Raw genomic sequence first — 17,607 nt, forward strand, 5'->3', positions numbered from 1 at the left:
AGGCGCAGAAAGATGAGCCTTCTGCCTTGCGCTAACTCTGCAAGGAACCCGCAAGCATGGAGGGGCACGCGAACTCCCCGGGCGAGCCCCGCGCCTGGCCCACCCGGTCCGTGCTGTGCCGCGGCTGCGTGGAGCCACTCGTCTTCCTCGCCAACTTCGCCTTGGTCCTGCAGGGCCCGGTCACCACGCAGTACCTGTGGCACCGTTTCAGTGCAGACCTTGGCTACAATGGCACCCGTCACAGGGGCAGCTGCAGCAACCACAGCACGGACCCCATCGCGCAGGTAGGGGCCGCGCGCGCGGGTGTAGGCGGGGGGGTGGGGTGGGGGGAGAAGCGAGGAGCGTGGCAGGGGCGGGGCCTGGGTAAAGATTGGGAACGGCCGCGGGCGGTTAGGATCTTGGGTGGTGGGCGGGGAGGGAGCTAAAGTTGGAGCCTGAGAACTGCGGTGTAGAGATGCTTAAAGCTGATGCAGATAAAGCGAGCTTGAGTGTTAACAAGGGGGTATTTACTGAAAAAACAAAATGCACAACTTAGAAAGATGAGAATTTTTTTCAATTTTATTTTTGGCTATGCTGGGTCTTCAAGGTTGCCCCAACTTTTTTCTAGTTGTGTCAAGCGGGGGCTACCCTCTAGTTGCAGCGTGCTGGGCCTTCTCACTGCGGTGGCTTCCCTTGTTTGGGAACAGGGGCTCTAAGGCATAGGATCACTAGTTGTGGCACACAGGCTTAGTTACCCCGCAGCAGGTGGAGAATCTTCCCCGACCAGGAACCAAACCTGTGTCTCCTGCACTGGCAGGTGGATTCTTTACCACTGAGCCACCAGGGAAGCCCCGAAAATTGTCTTATTTAGCTAACTTTCTGAGGACTCAAGCCCTGGAGGCAGTCTCTCAGACAGCTCCGAAGGACTGCTCCTGAGAGATAAGGGGGGAGCCAGGATATATAGGAGTTTTGTGATAAAAGCCAGGTTGGAGGAACATCGAAAGATTACAAGTGCTAAGTGTTAGTCACTCAGTCGTGGCCGACTCTTTGCAACCCCATGGACTGTAGCCCACCAGGCTCCTCCATCCATGGGATTTTCCAGGCAAGAATACTGGAGTGGGTCGCCATTTCCTTCTCTAGGGGATCTTCCCAGCTCAGGGATTGAACCCTGATATAGCAGCAGCATTTTTCATTCACAGTGGTAAAAGTAAGGAATGGATCTTACAAATTTCCCATACCCTCTCCAGCATCCATTTTTAAGAGTCACACTAAAATTCTCTTGAGGTTTAGGGCTTCAGAGAAAGTCCTGATCCCTGTATCTCCCAGGTCGGTGACAGTGTGGGGGGTGGGCAGCCCAGGGTGAGGGATAGCTCCCCCCCCCCATAATACAACTCTTGCCCGCACAGGAAGTGGAGACACTTACCTCCCACTGGACCCTCTACATGAACGTGAGTGGCTTCCTGGTGGGACTCTTCTCGTCCACCCTGCTGGGCGCCTGGAGTGACTGTGTGGGCCGCCGCCCGCTGCTGGTGCTGGCCTCCCTTGGCCTGCTGCTCCAGGCGGTGCTGTCCATCTTTGTGGTTCAGCTGCATCTCCACATTGGCTACTTGGTACTGGGCCGCATCCTTTGTGCCCTCCTCGGCGATTTCAGTGGGCTCCTGGCCGCCAGCTTTGCCTCCGTGGCTGATGTCAGCTCCAGCCGCACCCGTACCATCCGAATGGCCCTGTTGGAAGCATGCATTGGGGTGGCGGGAATGCTGGCGAGCTTCATTGGTGGCTACTTGCTCCAGGAGCAGGTTTATGTCAACCCCTTCTGGCTCGCCTTGGCCTTGCTGGCCATCATGACTCTCTATGCAGCATTCTGCTTTGGTGAGACAGTGAAGGAGCGGACATCTACCCGTCTCTTCACACTCCGTCACCACCGATCCATCATCCAGCTTTATGTGACCCAGGCCCCAGAGAAGTCTAGGAAGCACTTAGCGCTGTACTCATTGGCCATCTTCGTGACGATCACTGTGCACCTTGGGGCCCAGGACATCCTGACCCTCTATGAGCTGAGCGCACCCCTCTGCTGGGACTCTCGGCTGATCAGCTACGGTTCTGCAGCTCAGCAGCTCCCATACCTCACCAGCCTGCTGGGCCTGCGGCTTCTGCAGTACTGCCTGGCCGACACCTGGGTGGCTGAGATCGGCCTGGTCTTCAATATCCTGGGGATGATGGTCTTCGCCTTTGCTACCATCACACCCCTCATGTTCACAGGTAAAGTGTATGGGTTCAATGACGGTTTGTCTCAGATTTGCTGGGTGGCCATGTGCTGTCCCCAAATGCAGTTCATGCCCATGTCTTTGGAAATATCACTGTGGCCCTAGCCTGCACTAGAGGACAGATGACTAAGAAATCTTATTAAAAAAAGAAACCCACCTGTTATACAGAAAAGATAGACCTTCAGTAGCCAAAGTGATTAATTCATATTACCAACCATAAATATTGTAAGATAGAGCCAAAGACAATAGTATCGCTTGTACGCTAATTGCTTCACTCCCTAGCCTCTCACCTCCCCTGGTGCTTTGCAAAGTCCATGTCGTTAATGCTCACTTCTCTGATAAGGATCACAGGACCTTGGTCAGCTTCTTTGGGTTTTTTAAAAAAAGCCAGACTTCTCAGGCCACAGCTATCAGATTCCTGCTTGTGTTAGTTCTTCTTTTCTTGTTTTTGGTTGGAGGGGACAGCTGGGAATGAGGAAGTTCATGTTCCTGAATGGACAGATTTATTTTAATAGAGCCTTAAAATGTGTACAGTCAGCCATTCAGCAATCACAGATTTTTTTTTTTAATTTTTAAAATGTTTGGCTGTTCTGGGTCTTCACAGAGGCACACGGCCTTTCTCTAGTTGCTGCACATGGGCTCTAGAGTTCGAGGGCTCGATTGTTGCAGCGCTTGGGCCTCTCTAGTTGCAGCATGCAGGCTTAGTTGTCCCGAGCCATGTGGGATCTTAGTTCCTCAACCAGGAATGGAACCTTCATCCCCTGCATTGGAAGGTGGATTCTCAACCACTGGGCCACCAGGGAAGTCCCAGTAATCACAGACTTCTTAATGTGGCTGCTCCTCTGGACAGTGCCTTTTCCTTCTACAGGTACCTTTTCCTTCTACACACAGCATCTTCCATGGACTTGGTGCTGGGCTCAATGCCTTCAGGGCTGCAGAGATGATGAAGGCACCGTCATTGCTCAGGGATTTGGGGGTACCTGTCACCTGCAGGGGCTCTGGGGGTGGGGCCTCATCGTGCACCCACTTTGGAGGTTCCACTGTCCTTTAACAGTTTGCAGTGTTGCTGAGGAGGTAACAGTTGCACAAGGGAGAGAAATGGTTCCTAAGGAAACAGTATAAGCCTGTGAGTCACTAAATGTCCATTGAAAAGGAGCTCGCATTTACTGTGCACTTACTGTGCACCATCATTGTCTCCTTCCCCATCAGGGAAGTTCTTCCGGTGTCTAACCTGCGTCCCTCATGGGGTGGGTGTAAGAGCTCTGCTACATCTCACTGGGGCACCCCCTCCCCGGCCCCATTCTCTCGATCTTTCCTTCTTTCTCCCCAGGGTACGGGCTCCTCTTCCTGTCACTGGTCGTCACCCCTATCATCCGGGCCAAGCTGTCTAGGCTGGTCAGACAATCGGAGCACGGTGAGTATCAGGGTCAGCCTGCGTCTGGTTCCTCAGACCAGTGTTGCCTAAACTGGGCTGAGGGCAGCCATGGGCTGGGAGGAGCTTACCTTCCTTCCTCCCACCCTGGAGAAGTAGCCAAGACAACTGCGTTGCTGTCCAAGCGCCCAGGGCTGCCAGAGGACCACAGGGATTTGCATTTTCTGACCAAATCAGAGTCGGAATTTGCAGTCAGGTGCGTGTGATTATGTTCTTTTGCTGGGCTTATGTTTTTAAGTCCAGCAGAGGATTTACCCTTTCCAGAATTCAGCTTTTCCATCTGTAAAATGGATGTGATGATGCCACAGGCCTCTGCTTCCCTGGGGTCACAGTGTCCAAGCTCAAAGGAGACAAAACAACTTGGTGACTTAGGTTTCATTGTTTCTGCATGGCAGATGAAACAAAGGCCCAGAATGTTAAATTGATTCACCTAAGATCACTCAGTAAATGGTGGACCTAGGTTGCACACGCAGGTGTGTTTTAAAGAGCACCAGGGCTTGGGATCTGGGTTTTTAGTCCTGGCTCTGTCACACCAGCTGTGTAATCTTGGGTAGGTCCCTTTCCCTCTCTGGGCCTGTTTCCTCATCTGTAACACACATGAATTGCTCTTGGTGACATCTGCAGGCCCTTCGAGCTCTGACAGTCTGATAGTTTAATCTCAACTTCTGTTAGGTTGAGCTTCAAAGCAAAAGTAAAATGAAAGTGTTAATCACTCAGTTGTATCTGACTCAGTTGTATCTGACCCCCTGGACTGTAGCCCACCAGGCTCCTCTGGCCTTGAAACTCTCCAAGCAACAATACTGGAGTGGGTTGCCATTCCCTTCTCCCAGGGAATCTTCCTGACCCAGAAATTGAACCCAAGTCTCCCACACTGCAGGCAGATTCTTTACCATCCAGGTCACCAGGGAAGCCCAGGGTTGAGCTTTCTTTGCAGAATTCATGTTCTGTTGGCATATGTATAAAGAGTAGTTTCTCAGGTCACTGGGTCTTTAGATCGCAGTCAGAAAATATCTGGCTTATCCTCTTTTTCCCTTCTACCCTGGAAAGAGGTTCTGGTGATGGCAGAGATTTTCATGTCATATATCCCACTGTGGGTTCTGTTGTCTCCAGAACCATTCATTCACTCAACAAGCCTTTCTCTAGCTCCTTCACTGTGCCCAGAGATGCCAGGAGGAACAGGAGAAAAGAACAGCCTTTGCTAACTGACTGCCTCTAGGAGGGCAGGCCCTGGCATAGGTGCTTTACCTGTGTATATAATGTTGCCAGCAATCCTAACAATCTATGAAAGGTAATGTCCTTGTTTAACAGAAGGGGGACAGAAACCCAGAAAGAAAAATGACTTATTCAGTGACCACACAGCTAATAAGTGTTGAAACTGAGAATTAACCCAGAAATTTATCCTAAATAAGAGATGATTCCCAAGGGGATTAACCCCACACAATTTTATCAGACTTGATCAAACTTCTGCGAGGAGACATCACACATCCTTGTAATAGATTTAATAATAGCCATTTGTTTCATAGCACAGGTGCTCTCCACCTCACTGAAGCCTTGTCACACACAACACATGATGTAGGGTTTATAGGTGAGAATGGTCAGACTCGGGTGAAGTGGCTTGCCCCAGATCACACAGCTGTTAGGTAGTAGTGCCAGAATTTGCATTTAGGTCTTTCAAATTGCTGTGTGATATTTATTTCTTCACAGGCGCTCTCTTTTCTGCTCTGGCCTGTGTGAGTGGCTTGGCCATGCTGATGGCCTCCGGTATCTTCAACTCGCTCTACCCAGCCACCCTGAACCTCATGAAGGGCTTCCCCTTCCTCCTGGGAGCTGGACTGCTCTTCATCCCGGCCATCCTGATGGGGTAATACAGGCCTGTGACTCCCGGTCAGAATGGAGCCATTTACCTAAAGAGCTCCTCTTCCTCCTCCTCCCCCCAGCCTCCTTGTCCCCAGAACTCTTCCCCTGTGGGTGTCTCTCTCTCCGCTTGCAGATGGTTGCCTGATTCTCTGGGAGTGGTTCTCCAGGGGCAAGGCAGAGGCCAGGAGGGAAAGGGACAGCCTCACAGTGCTGCTTGGCAGGGCTGTGTTCTCACACTCAGTTCCCCTCGCCCCTCTCCATTCCCATTTTACAGATGCAACAACCGTGGCAGAAATGTGCTAAAGGGAAGCCTGGAGAGCTTCCTGGGATAGTTGTAGCTGGGCCCCATGCCCACCTGACCCACTTGCTTCTCTTCCCCTGTTTTGTCTTCCACCTCTTAGCTTGGGGGCGTGAGGCGGGTTACCTGCACCAGCTCAGCCAATAAAGCCCATGTCACTCCTCCAGGAGTTGAAGGTCCCCCTCCATGTTAAGTCTGAACCCTCTCTCTGGTCTCTCACAGGATACTGGAAAGGGATAATCACTGCCCTGAATTCCAGGAGTTTTCCCAGAGCCCCTGATCTGTCTGGACCTAAGGACAGAGGGCAAGAGGAGCAACATGAGTGCTGACCAACTGGAAGGAGATGCATCTGGATCCTAGCCCTTAGCATAGTGGCAGATCCCCCCAAAAGGCCGTGTTCACCTTGGACAGGACGGTCAACCTGGACCAAGGCCCCTGCCTCATCCACAGCTGTGCCAGCCTATGACTCCCAGATCTCGAATTGTCACCCACTCAGGGCAGGCAGTGGGGGAGCCCCTATTTGGAACAGGGATCTGTTTACCCTTTAGGCCATAAATCACACAGAACCCTCCAGGGGAGGGGAGAGGTCCTGACAGAGGGACCAGTTAAAGCCTGAGGGCTGGCACCTCTGTTTCCAACCCAAACTGGGCAGCTCAAAGTGTTCAATTTATCACTCCTTGGTGATGAATATGGTACCTTTGGGGGAGGGAGGGCTGTGGGAGGGACTTGGTGTCACCTGGAGGGAGAATGCTGCTGTCTCTGGGTGGGAATTAATCTGCTGGGCTTAGCAGTGCCAATCATCATAAGTCAGTATAATCGCCCTGAAATGAACTTCCTAGCTCCCCCACTGCATTAGGCTATGGGGCCTTGTTTTCCCAGTTTGCCCACCATAGGCCAGGCAGCAGCAGCTACTGGAAAGGACAGGAGCCCCCAGAGTTGCCATGAGATTGGTACCGGGCACAGCTGGCTCAGTTCTCATCTGACTCTCCATTGTCTTCTGAGCTTCTGGGAGGCAAAGCCCTGGCATGCTTGCATCAGGCCAGTGGAGAAGCTCTGGGCAGAGTCCTGGCCACTCATTCCTCAGGGTCAGAGATCCACTCCCTGAAGGCACCCCTCCCGCTCTTCCTGGCTACAACCAGCCCAAGCGGAATCAATTTTTGTTACCACTCAGCTCTCTCAACACCCTCCATCTCCAGGCATTTCAGCAGGGCCATGTGCTGACACCCTCCCTTGAGCACCTGTAGGTCAACAGGAACCTGGAGATGGGCCCAGCCTCCCCATATGGTACAGGAGGCCCAAGTCCCAGAGATTGCGGGGCCCATCTCTAGGGCCTTAGGGAAGCCTGAAGTTGAAAGGCAAAATCAGATTGGGTCTTAAGGCACTGGCTTTGATGAAGCCCGATAAGCCCCCAAGCAAATCAGATTAACACCTGACTCTTCAAAACAGAATTGGCCACAGGGCATGGTCCCCTGCTGGTATTTCTGACCTCATTCTCTCTCACGTGCCCTGCCAGCCAGTACCCTGGCTAGAAATCACGCAGGTAAAATGAGGGTGGCCCAAGGCAAACCAAGGTCTGTTGCGGCTTGTTATCAGATTCCCATGTCTCTGTCCCCTGTGGTCATGAGATCAAGTGAGAAGAGGCCCCTCTCCTGGCCCAGCAGTGCGGTTGTAGGCAAAAAGGCTCTGGGTTGACCTCAGGCCTGGGATCTGCTCCAGGTACTGCCTCTGACTCGTGTGCAGCCTTCTGTGAAGGGCTAGCTCAGCGACACCCCCAATTGTCTGGTCATGGTTTGACAAGTTAGGAAACACTAGATTAAATATTGTTAGATTCTTCCTACCTCATACATTCTAAAATGGAATGCCTCTATTCGTGGGGCCCCGGGAAGGCTGAAGTACAGTTGGAGCTGTACTTTTGACTTCTGACTGTTTCTTGGTCATGAGCAAGGTCTTGGTCGCAGAGAGAGGTGGGGTGGGGAGAGGCTGACTCAGCCCCATAGTGGGGGCAGCAGTTACAGCCCATCCAAGCAGAAAACTCTGACCCCTCAAAGCAATGTCAGAGCAGGCTGGGGGTGGGGGAAGGCTATTTCTCAGCCCTCTGTCTCGGGAGAGACTCTGTGAGGCCAGGCCTAGGTGGATGGTGAGGGCCAAGGTGCCCGCCTTGGCTGTGATCGGGGCAGTGGTTATGGGGAGGGAGGCAGGCCCCTGAACGCAGTGGCCTAGCAGGGCGAGGGTTCTTATTTCATCTGCTCCAGCAGGGCCTGGAGGCTGGGCTATGATTCACCAGAGAGAGAGGAGGCAGGCAGCAGTGGAGGGTGTGCTGGGCAACCTCTCCGAGTACTGCCCATGAGGGGCCTCCAGAGGGAGTGGGATTGATGGGGGACAAGAAGACAAGGCCTCCTCTGGAGGAGACTCATCTCATTATATTGTTACTGCCTCTGCTCTTGGGGGCAACATCCAGTCTGCCTCAGTCACCGTCCTGTCCAGGGTCTGACACTGGTGGGCATTCATGAAGCATGAAGGAGAAAGGGTCAAGGGCACTCAGAAGACCAGTTGGTGTGTCTGGCAGGGAGAGGAGTGGAAGGAAGGAGTCCCAAACCTGGAGCGAGACCTTTGACTTTGTATAGGCTGGGGAGCTCCAAGGGGCCTGGCTTCCATCTGCAGGAGGGAGCTCTGGGAGCTGAGCCAGGTGTGAACCCACTGCCCTGGGGAGGGGAGGGGCTGGGCCGGTGCCCACTGAGCCCATTAGCTGGAGCCTGCATTTATTGGCAGGAGATGCTCTCCACCCCTGGTGGAGAAAGGGGCCGAGGGACACTTCTGCTCGGTTATTTCTTTATAGCCTCTGGGTCAGCCTTCTGTTGTGAAAGCCTGTCCCCCATGGCTAGAGTATTGGGGGCAAGAGGGAAGCCGGCCGTCTGTGGAGCAACAGCCCTGCCTGGGGTGCAGCCTTCTGGATAATTCTCAAGAGAGCAGTGTCCCTGGCCGTGGACAGGGCATCAGGAGGCCCAGTCTGTGTCCTGGGGCTGTCTGGTGACTTGGGACACTGGGCACGTCATTCAGTTCCTTCTCTGTCAGACGGAGATGATACCAGGTAAGGTTTCTTTGGTGATTAGAGGCCAGGGGATGAAGTGTCAGGGAAATGACAGACATCTGTGAGGCCTTAGAGCCTGGCTGCCTAAGGTACTGAATGTCATTGGTTGATCACCAGCTTTAGCCCACCCGGGAGTTAGTGAGGAATGCAGAAACTCGGGAGTTAGTGAGGAATGCAGAAACTCGGGGGCCCCACCCCAGGTGTCCTGAATGGAATTTTAACAAAATCCCCGGTGATTCAGATGCGCCCCTTCCCCCTCTACAGGATCTTGCCTCTCCTCACCGGCCCTGCCCCTCCCCTCCAGCTGGGGTGGGGGTGGACGGGGGCGGGGGTGCTGGGTTCACACCTGGGGGAGCTACAGGTTCTGCCCAGGCTACTGCTGCTGCCCCAGGGGGCTGCCTTGCTCCACCTCCCTGAGTCAGTGGGTGGTGAGCAGCCTTGGGTCGGTGGGGGGCTGAGCCAGGCTGGGCAGAGGCCTGGCACACAGCACCAAGGCATAATAGGTTGGCTAGCTGCCCTCTGAGATGCAGCCTCCCCTGCTCAGACCCTAGCAGGAGCTCCGATTGTACCCGTGAGCACAGGCCGCAGCTGCTGACCAGCCAGAGTGAGGGCCGGCTTGTTGTCACCCTGACCCCAGATGTGGCAAAGGAGGCTGCACATCAGGAAGGCTGGGAGGGGACCTGGGACCAGGTCAGGCTAGCTAAGGGCACTGAATGGTTACGAGGCAAGGCCACAGGGCGGTAGGAAGTGGTGAGCGCAGGGGTCAGGCACAGTCTCGGTGGAGACGATGGCTGGCCTCTCATCCCTGGCTGGCTCCCGGGCCCAAGCCCTTGCTTGGCAGAGAGGGGTGGCCATGGCACCAACCCCTGCCGGAGTGTGCCTGCCTTCACTCTACTCAAGCTGGCTGCTGGCAGGGCAGGAACGGTTAACACATGGCAAACCCTCCTCCTCCAGAACCTCCTCAGAGCTGAGCAGTGACCCTTCCACACAAGACAGGAACTGAGGGCAAGGGCCTGGGGGAGGTCTTAGCACCCCCAATGCCTGGCTTCCCTTCTCTTTGCAGATACTGAGGACGCTGGGTTTGAAGTGGACCATGAGGGCAGGGGAGTTAGCCATTTCCTGAGAAGAGCCCAGGCTGTCTCAGCCTAGGGAGGCCAGTTGGAGGGGCTGTTCCACTGGGGTGCGGGGGGGATGATGGAAATGGGGGTCATGATGGAAATGGGAGCTAGGGGCTGGTTAGATGGGGCCCAGGGGGTGCAGTGCCCTCCAAACTGGTGTCGGAGCCAGCAGACGAGTCCCGAGAGGAGCGGCCCTGCAAGAAGCGGATGATCTTCTCAATGGTGGCCTCCTGGTACTCGTGGGACCACCTGTGGGTACAGAGGGATCTGGGTCAGAGGGCTGGGCAGAGGGCACTGTGGGCCGGGGGCCTGTGTAACCTGCCCTGCCCCCTCCTCACTTGATGCCATTGAAGGTGAGCACAGCTTGCATGTCCTCCGGCAGGGCCTGGGGCTCTGGCCACTCAAAGCCATCAATGACAGGCACGATGTTCTTGCCGCAGCTTAAAGCAGTCACAATCTCCTAGAGAAAGAAGAGAAGAGGACAACACTGGGGACCCATCTGGGGACCCTGGGGCCCAGCAGGCACTGGGAGGACCAGTAGCCCAAGGCTGAGCCCAGGGTGATGCTGGCCCTGAAGTCCACCTTGACTTCTCCCTTACCCTCTATGATATAATAAATATACACACACATATAGATATATCTATATATGTATGTGTGTGTGTAAATACATATTAATAGATAGGCTTCCTAGGTGGCTCAGTGGTAAAGAATCTGCCTGCCAATGCAGGAGACACGGGTTCGATCCCCGGGTTGGGAAGATCCCCTAGAGAAGGAAATGGCAACCCACTCCAGTATTCTTACTTGGGAAATCCCATGGACACAGGAGCCTGGTGGGCTACAGTCCATGGGGTTACAAAAGAGTTGGACACTACTTAATGACTAAACAACACCACCAAATATATATATATTCTTGGCGCAGAGGTCCTAAAGCCCTCTCAGATGTCCTGGGGATGGGGATCTGTGCCTAGATAGCTTCAGGATGGGGGCTAGTGGCCAGGAAGAGGAAGCTGTGATTAGAAAGTTGGAACTTTCAGCCTCAGCTCCTCTGCCCCCCACAGCTCCAGGATGAGAGAAGAGGGGCTGGATTGAGATGTCACCAGTGACTCAATCGTGCTTACATAATGAAACCTCCATCAAACCCTTAAGGACTGACCAGGTAGTCAGTCTAGGTGCACATCTAGGTAGTCACATCTAGGTGCAGAGAGGGTGGCCGGGAGAGGGCATGGAAGGGCATGGAAGCGCCATGCTTCCCCTGCCCATTCTCCCAACTCCCCCACCCCCTGCTTACCTTGCCCTGTGCATCTCTTGCATTTAAATGTTCCTGAATTGTATCTTTTATATTAATAATAAGCCAGTAATAGTTCTTTCCTGAATTCTGCACATCATCCCAGGTCGCACTAGTGGTAAAGAACCCTCCTGCCAATGCAGGAGACATAAGAGATGAGAGTCTGATCCCTGGGTCCGAAAGATCCCCTGGAGGAGGGCATGGCAACCCACTCCAGTATTCTTGCCTGGAGAATCCTCTGGACAGAGGAGCCTGGCAGGCTACAGTCCATGGGGTTGCAAAGAGTTGGACACCACTGAAGCGACTTAGCGTGTATGCATGCATGTCATTCTAGTAAATTATTGAACCTGAGAGGGGTGGTCATGGGAACCGCCTGAATTTGTAGCCAAGACAGACAAGCAGTGCAGATGGCCTGGGACTTGGGACTGGGTCTGAAGTGAGGGCAGACTTGTGAGACTGATCCTTTAAACTAGAGGTCCGTAACCTCCGGAATCTAATGCCTGATGATCCGAGGTGGAGCTGATGTAACAATTAAGTGCACATCCCCCTCCCTGGTCTGTGGAAAAACTGTCTTTCATGAAACCAATCTCTGGTGCCAGCAAGGTTGGGGGCTGCCGCTAAACCAGAGAGTCTGACGCTCTTTCTAGGTGGGTAGTGAATGTCAGAACTGAATTGAACTGTGGGACAGTCAGCTGTGTGGTGGAGTGGAGAACTAGTTGTTGGTATGGGAAAAAAAATCCCACACAAATTTAGTATCAAGAAGCACATCCCACCCCCTGCATCCAAACTGATCCGTCCTAAGCCCTGCCAGTTGTAGTCCTTACTTATTTCTCAAATCCCCTCATTTTTCTCCACCTCCACCACTGACCTGCTCCAACCCCGTATTACCATTAACCCCCACCAGGTCTCTTCTCATCCATTCTAGCCTCCTCTCATTCATCCTCCAGGTTGCCCCTTCACCTGGCAACTCTTTGCAAAATGCAAATCTTATCATGTCACCCCCTACTTCGAATTCACGACTTCACATGGCTCTTAGAATAGGGTTCAAGGCTCTGTGTGGTTGTCCGCAACTCACTCCTTAAACTCCAGTCTGCACTGTCCTCTCAGCCACACAGACCTCGAAGCATCTTAGATTTGCCATCCTCCCTCCCTGCACAGGGCCTTTTCACACATGCTTCTTCCTCTGTCTAGAACATTCTTCCCTGCCCTCTCACCTAGCTAATACCAACTCATGTTTCTGATCTGAGCTCAATCAGCTTTCTTAGAGGTCTTTCCTCACCTCCCTGACCAGATCAGATGCTCCTCTTACAGCCTCTCATAGGCTCTGTAGCACTTGCTACAGTTGGAAATTTAAATTCACAAGTGAGAAATTTACTTAATATCTGTCCTCCACCAGACATAAAGGCAGCTGTCTTCTCCACCAGACATAAAGGTGGGGACCATGTCCAGGTTTCACTCCCCATGTATCTCCCGATCTTTCACAGAGCCCTGCCCACAGCCTGCCTTTGCTAAATATTTAACAGCTGAGGGGCTGTATGAATGAATATAATCGTACAGCATTTGGGAGTTGCACTCTTGAATTATCAGATCTGTGTTCACATCTGGGTTCTCTGACACAGGCTCTGTTATGTGAAGCAAAAACAACAGGCTCTCAAAGCCTGTTTTCTAATTTCTAAAATAAGGTTAATGATAGTTCCTATCTTGTAGGGTTGTTGGGAGGAATAACTGCTATCCCACGGCAAGTGTTAGACTAGCAATTAGCATGAAGTGTGTGCTTAATAAATAACAAGTGTTATTATTTCCTCCTCTGTAAAGGGGATAATAAAACTTACCTCATCAGGTTGTTCTGAGGATATTGCTATTAATGGGTGCTTGGGTAAGTGCTTACTGAGTGTTTTTTTCCTTTCAAGGGGAAACCCCAGAGATTGGACTTTTTGAGTGCAGTTCACTTGTGGTTTTCCATATTGATTACCCACTATAAATGTGGCTTCGGGGAAAGCAGTTTTAAAACCAGAAGCAATTAAGCACTGAAAACAACCAAGGAGGGATGATGGAGCCTTTGGGACTGGTCCAAAGTGAAGGCTCCCACCACCTGCCTGCTCCCCGCTCCTTGCAGTTGGCTGGAACAGTGAGGGATATCAAGCACCCTTGTGGAACAGAGCCTTCCTGGGGAAGGAATCTGTGTAACTTCAACTATGATTGGCTTCTGGGGAACCTCTCCATTTTACAACTGAGAAGAAGGAAGCCCAGCGAAGGGACTTGCTCCCAAGTCATACACATGTCCAGCCCGGGGGGGCCCAGACTCAAGCATTCTGATTCCAAGTCCAAGGCTATTTCAGCCAAGTTGTCTGCCTCTCTGCTGATCACATGGGTGAATTCTGGCCCCGCAGTAATTTTGGGGGGAACCTTCAGACATTTGTTTCATCCAGAATTAAACAGAAGCAAAGACAGGGATCTGTGCTCACTGCACAGATTCAGAGGCTGGCCAAGAGATGACTTGCTCAAGATCATACAGCCAGGTAAGAATGAAAACTGAGTTGAGTCTTCTGACCTAATAAACCTAGTAGATATGGATAGAGGCCTTGTCCTAAAGCAGCCAAAGAGACAAGAATATGCCCAGAATGACTAGATCATATATAAATTGGTGTCAGTGTAAAGTCAGGTAGGTGAAATTCTTACTTGCTATAAGAACATGGAGAACAGAAAAACCATCAAGGGGAGACTTTATCGAGGAAGTCCATTCTCCCGCTCATCTCAACTTCATCAGAATCACCTGTTTGATCATTGACTCAATTATTCTATAAAGTCTACAAGAGCCTACTTTGTCCCATGTATGGTTTTAGGCATCAGTCATGCATCATGAACAGGGCAAGGTTTGTGCCATCACAGAGCTCACAGATGCTCCTCTTTTTCTCTCAGAAGGCTGCCTGCAACCTACTCTAAGCCATGATTCTCCAGGGTGTCTCTCTAACCCAGAATCCCCTCCCCGAACCAAACCCAGTGTTCAGCCCCTCTTATATCCTGGAGTTGGGAAGAGATGCAGACAGTCACTCTGGTGTCAGCTGAATCCACACCTCAGATCTGAGTCATAGGACAAAACTGCATCCAAAGAAAGTGCATGGGGTTTGGAGTCAGAGAGACAAGAGTTCAAAGCCCAATTCTGATTTCTGCCCCAGCAGTGTAGCCATGGGAAAAATTATTCTACTTCTCTGAGCCTCAGTTTCTTCATCTGTAAAATGAGAAGCCAATACCAGCAATAATGTAGGTTTTTGGCACCTTTCTCATCCCTACCGTTTTTCTTTGCTCATGCTGTTTTCCTGCCTATGATGCCTTCTCTTCCACTGACATAAATTCTTTAGACTCTTCTCAAGTTCTGCTTCTTCCATGAAGTCTCCCCTGATTTTTCCAGCCCTTGATGCTTTTTCTGTTCTTCATGTTCTTACAGCAAGTAAGAATTTCACCTACCTGACTTTACACTGACATCAATTTATATATGATCTAGTCATTCTGGGCATATTCTTGTCTCCTTGGCTGCTTTAGGACAAGGCCTCTATCCATATGACTACTGCTTCCCTTAGCCTTGGTCCCAATTTCTGCTGACCAGAGAGTAATGATTAATAATCTACAGATGTGATACCCATCCATCCATCCATCCATCATCCATCCATTCTACAAGTACTCAATAAGTTTTTACTATGTGTTACGCACTCAGGATACAATGGGGAATTACACAGTAGTAGTACTCACAATAATTATATTAACAATAATAATTGCTGCCATTATACAGCAATTATGTGCCAGGCATTCTGCTAGGCACTTCACATATTTTAGCTCTTTTAATCCTTATAACACTACCCTAGGGAGGTAGGTACTATAATTATCCCACTTTCCAGTAATAAACATGAAATTCACAGGAATTAAGTAACTTGCCCAAAGCCAGAGCCAGGATTTAAACTCACAGCTTTGCATTCTTAACTTTTCCACTGTGCCTATCACTATGCTTTCCTGCCTCCCTTCCCTCACAGAGGTTATTTTTCAAAGCATGTTGATCCCTCTCTGACCCTCGCAACAGTTTTATGAGGTGAACAAGACAGGTAAGTTATCCCCATTTTGTAGATGAGAAAACTGGGGCTCGGAGAGCTAAGTAAGTTGCTAAAGTCCTAGTACAGTCACAGTGGTGGCTCCTGACTTCCAGCTGGGCCATGGAAGTTGCTGGCACATGCAGACAAGAAAGAATGAAAGAGAATAGATCACTAGTGGGAAGCTGCTGTATAACATAGAGAACCCAGCCTGGTGCTCTGTGATGACCTAGAGGGGTGAGATGAGTGGGAAGCTCAAGAGGGAGGTGATATATATACATATATATAACTAAGATCGATTCATGTTGTACAGCAGAAACCAACACAACATTGTAAAGCAATTATCCTCCAATTAAAAAAAAACACTGAAGATAGCAGAAACATATAAAAATAAAATATAAAACAAACTAAAAGACTGAAAGGGGAACCTGCGCCATGGGCCACAGGCCAATGCTGGGACCACCGAGGCCAGCACTTACCTTGTGCACCCAGTCCTTGCAGTCGTGGTCTTGCATGCACCTGTCTAGAGCCCCAGCTGATAAAACCAGCACAAAGTTGCGGGCAGCCATGATACTCTGGATGAGCTTGTCCTCGAACTTGCCCGCTTCTAGCTTCTCCACATCGATGAAGACACTGAAGCCGTGCAGCTGCAGGTGCACCTTCAGGAGGCTGCCAGGAGGTCCAGTGTCACTGCTGGGACCTCACCCTGAGGCCCCAGGATGCCTGTCGGCCCGCCCCCCTCACCTGGCCAGCTGGGAGCCCGTGTTCCGCCGGTAGCTGATGAAGACGTCTGGAGCGTCCCCGCTGGGCTTACCGCCGGTGCAGGGCAGCGGGGAATGTAGCATTTCTGAAGCAGACAAGAGACGGCTTGGTGACAATGGGCCTTCCCCATCATTCACCATGAGGTACATCAGCCCCTGCACACCCAGCCCTCTCAGCCCAGCCCAGGCAGAGTGGCTTGCTCCCAAAATAGTCAGAGAGGGCTTCCCTGGTGGTCCAGTGGTTAAGAAACTGTTGGCCGATGCAGGGGACATGGGTTCAATTCCTGGTCTGGGAAGATCCCAGATGCTGTGGGGCAACTGAGCCTTGAGAGCCACAACTACTGAGCCTGTGCTCTGCAGCAAGAGAAGCCACCGCAACGAGAAGCCTGCGCACTGCAACGAAGAATAGCCCAGATCACCGCAACTAGAGAAAGCCCACGCAGCAGTGAAGACCCAGTCCAGTCAAAAATGAATAAGTAAATAAATAATCCAACTCCGAGTGCATCACTGCCCCCACTTAAAAACTGTGCACGAGTTCCTACTCCCTACAGAAGGTGTTTGTAAGCTATTTTTGCTGAAGCACCCTCTTGTTTTTAAAAAATTAAATCTCAGGGATGTATCGGGAGCTGCAGTGTAAAAATGATAGAGATTAATCTGCTTTGGTTCAAGCAAAAGAATGGAGCCAAAGCCCAGTCCCTGTCCCCTGTGCGAGCTTAGTGCATACTTAGTGAATGAATGGATGAATGAAAAGAATCCATCTTCTTATACTAGTCAGACAACACTCACAACGTTGTCTGTTTATGAGGTAGCAAGACAGAGATTGAAACCCCAGTTGTCATTTAATGACTCTGATAACCTTAGAAAATGTATTTAAATCTTAGTTTCATCATCGGTAAAATTAACACCCATGATGGAAATGTTCTTTATCTTTAATTCAGATAGTGGTTACACAGGGGTAGGCATTCGAAACTGTTCAAACCGGACACTTTTAAAGTATACCTCTTTTATTCTTTAAAAATAAAAGCTTTAAAAGCTGACTTAAGAAAAAACTAACACCCACTGCACAAAATGGATGTAGAGACAGAATAATATCTATTTAAAACTTAATCAGGGGCTTCCTTGGTGGTGTAGTGAAGAATCTGCCTGCCAATGCAGGGAACACCGATTCGATCCCTGTTCTGGGAAGATTCCCCACATCTCAGAGCAACTAAGCCCTTGCGTCTTGAGACACAACTACCGATCCTGTGTGCCGCAACTCCTGAAGCCTGCACATGCAAGAGCCTGTGCTCAGCAACAAGAGAAACCACCATGGTGAGAAACCTGAGCACCACAAAGAAGAATAGCCCGGCTCACTGCAACTAAACTAGAGAAAGTCCACGGGCAGCAGTGAAGACCCAGCACAGCCAAAAATAAAATGTGAAAAACTTAATCAGGACCTGGTCTATA

At 51.1% G+C, this 17,607-nt stretch overlaps 2 protein-coding genes across 6 annotated transcripts in view; one reads left to right on the forward strand and one right to left on the reverse strand.

Annotated features, from left to right (window-relative positions):
- SLC46A1 (solute carrier family 46 member 1) lies at nt 1–7,672 on the forward strand. Of its 3 annotated transcripts, XM_081580413.1 has the most exons (5): nt 1–284; nt 1,386–2,238; nt 3,574–3,657; nt 5,380–5,536; nt 6,053–7,672. In XM_081580413.1, the coding sequence occupies exons 1-5, from the start codon at nt 57–59 to the stop codon at nt 6,108–6,110; spliced, it is 1,380 nt and encodes a 459-aa protein (XP_081436539.1). In that variant the 5' UTR covers nt 1–56; the 3' UTR covers nt 6,111–7,672. The 3 variants fall into 3 exon arrangements, with proteins under 3 accessions (XP_081436539.1, XP_081436541.1, XP_081436540.1); XM_081580415.1 differs by lacking the exon at nt 5,380–5,536; XM_081580414.1 differs by lacking the exon at nt 3,574–3,657.
- The window catches only part of SARM1 (sterile alpha and TIR motif containing 1), a 24,433-nt gene continuing 11,985 nt past the window's right edge, over nt 5,160–17,607 (reverse strand). Inside the window, exons 6-10 of one of the 3 annotated variants that reach the window (XR_014079618.1) lie at nt 16,145–16,247; nt 15,880–16,069; nt 10,375–10,496; nt 9,246–10,285; nt 5,160–8,563 (exon numbers count right to left, since the gene is read on the reverse strand). Coding sequence is in view for 1 of the 3 variants with exons in the window: in XM_081580406.1 (XP_081436532.1) it covers nt 10,144–10,285; nt 10,375–10,496; nt 15,880–16,069; nt 16,145–16,247 (557 nt within the window). In the remaining 2 variants the exon portion in view is untranslated. The other 2 variants (XR_014079619.1, XM_081580406.1) reach the window with 2 other exon arrangements.

This window comes from Giraffa tippelskirchi, chromosome 3 (assembly GCF_054371585.1).
Source record: "Giraffa tippelskirchi isolate mGirTip1 chromosome 3, T2T-mGirTip1v1.2.pri, whole genome shotgun sequence".
Lineage (NCBI taxonomy): Eukaryota > Metazoa > Chordata > Mammalia > Artiodactyla > Giraffidae > Giraffa > Giraffa tippelskirchi.